We start from the raw sequence: 1723 nt of genomic DNA, 5'->3' as shown, positions 1-1723 counted from the left end.
TTTTCCTCCCAAATTTCCCCATTTTCCCCCATATTTTCCCCAAATTTCCCCATTTTCCCTCATATTTTACCCTATTTCCTTCCCATTTTCCTCCATATTTCCGCCATTTTTTCCCTTCACATTTTCCCGCCTCTTCCCACCCTCCCTCTTTTCCCGCCATTCCCCCCTCCCCGCGCATGCGCACAACCCCAAGGTCTCCCCTCCGCGCCGCGCTCACACCGCATGCGCCGACTTAAGGCGGGCGGGGGATGGGCGCCGCCATTTTGCGCATGCGCAGAGCGGCAGCTCCGGCGGCGGCGGCGGAGACAAAATGGCGGCGGTGGTTCAGAATGTGGTGAAGCTGTGAGTGAAAATCCCCCATTTATTCACCTTTTATTCCTCTTTTTGCCCCAAATCCTGGGGGTATAACACGGTTATGGGGCTCTGGGGGGTTTTTATGGGGGGCTGTGGGGTCGTGAGGGTGATTTAGGGCCGCCCCCCCCACACACACAGGCGTTGTGAATGGGGGTAGGCCTCGTTTGCGGCCTATGGGGGGCTATAGGGTGGGGGGGCTGTAACTATGGGGTCCTATATCTAAATATAGGGGATATTGTGGGTCTATAGGGCCCTATAGGGGCTCCTGTGGTTCTGTAGGTCTCTATAGGGGCTCCTGTGGGTCATAGGGGCTCCTGTGGGTCTATAGGGCCCTATAGGGGCTCCTGTAGGTCTATAGGGCTCTATAGGGGCTCCTGTGGGTCATAGGGGCTCCTGTGGGTCTATAGGGCCCTATAGGGGCTCTTGTGGGTCTATAGGGCCATATAGGGGCTCTTGTGGGTCTATAGGGCCCTATAGGGCTACAAGGCACCCCTATTAGGGCCCTATAGACCCCCACAGGAGCCCCTATAGGCGCCATACAGACCCACAGGAGCCCCTATTAAGGGCCCTAGTAGACCCACAGGAGATTCCTATAGGGCCCCTATAGACCCATCAAGAGCCCCTATATGCCCTATATAGACCCACAAGAGCCCCTATAGGCCACTACAGACCCATCAGGAGGCTCCTATAGGGCCCTACAGACCCACAGGAGCCCCCTATAGGGCCCTTATAGATCCCACGAAGGGGAGATCCTATAGGGCCCTACAGACCCAACAGAGCCCCTATAAGGGCCCTACAGACCACAGGAGCTCCCTATAGGGCCCATACAGACCACGGAGCCCCTATAGGGCCCTACGACCCACAGGCTATAAGCCCTTGCAAGACCCTGGGCCTATAGATCCCACAGGAGCCCCTGTAGGGCCCTACAGACCCACAGGAGCCCCTGTAGGGCCCTATCAGACCCACAGGGCCCCTATAGGGCCCTACATAGACCAAACCCCGATCTAAGCCCATGAGCCCCTATAGGGCCCGACAGACCCACAGGAGCCCCTATAGGGCCCTATAGACCCACAGGAGCCCCTATAGGGCCCTACAGACCCACAGGAGCCCCTATAGGGCCCTATAGACCCACAGGAGCCCCTATAGGGCCCTAAATTAGACCCACAGGGGGAGAATTTTTTCTATAGGGGCCCTAATAAGAACCCACCAGGAGATTCCTATAGGGGGCCTATAGACCCCACAAGGAGGCCCCTATTTAGGGGCCCTGATTAGACCCACAAGAGCCCTATTTTTTATGGGGCCCTATAAGGACCCCACAAAGAAAAAAAAAAAGCCCCCCTTATTTTAGGGCCCTTTATTTAAGACCCAC

General features: G+C 56.4%; 1 protein-coding gene across 2 annotated transcripts in view; it reads left to right on the top strand.

Moving 5' to 3' along the window:
* The first annotated feature begins 212 nt into the window (after positions 1-212).
* Positions 213-1723, top strand: part of DPF2 (double PHD fingers 2) — a 31762-nt gene continuing 30251 nt past the window's right edge. For both annotated transcript variants that reach the window (XM_015850781.1, XM_015850782.2), the window contains exon 1: positions 213-342. In XM_015850781.1, the coding sequence (XP_015706267.1) occupies positions 311-342 (32 nt within the window). In that variant the 5' untranslated portion in view covers positions 213-310. The remainder of the gene's footprint in view (positions 343-1723) is intronic.

The sequence above is a fragment of the Coturnix japonica genome, unplaced genomic scaffold (genome assembly GCF_001577835.2).
Source record: "Coturnix japonica isolate 7356 unplaced genomic scaffold, Coturnix japonica 2.1 chrUnrandom532, whole genome shotgun sequence".
NCBI classification, from domain to species: domain Eukaryota; kingdom Metazoa; phylum Chordata; class Aves; order Galliformes; family Phasianidae; genus Coturnix; species Coturnix japonica.
Note: the sequence above shows the minus strand (reverse complement) of the source record. Positions and strands in the feature narration are given on the sequence as shown.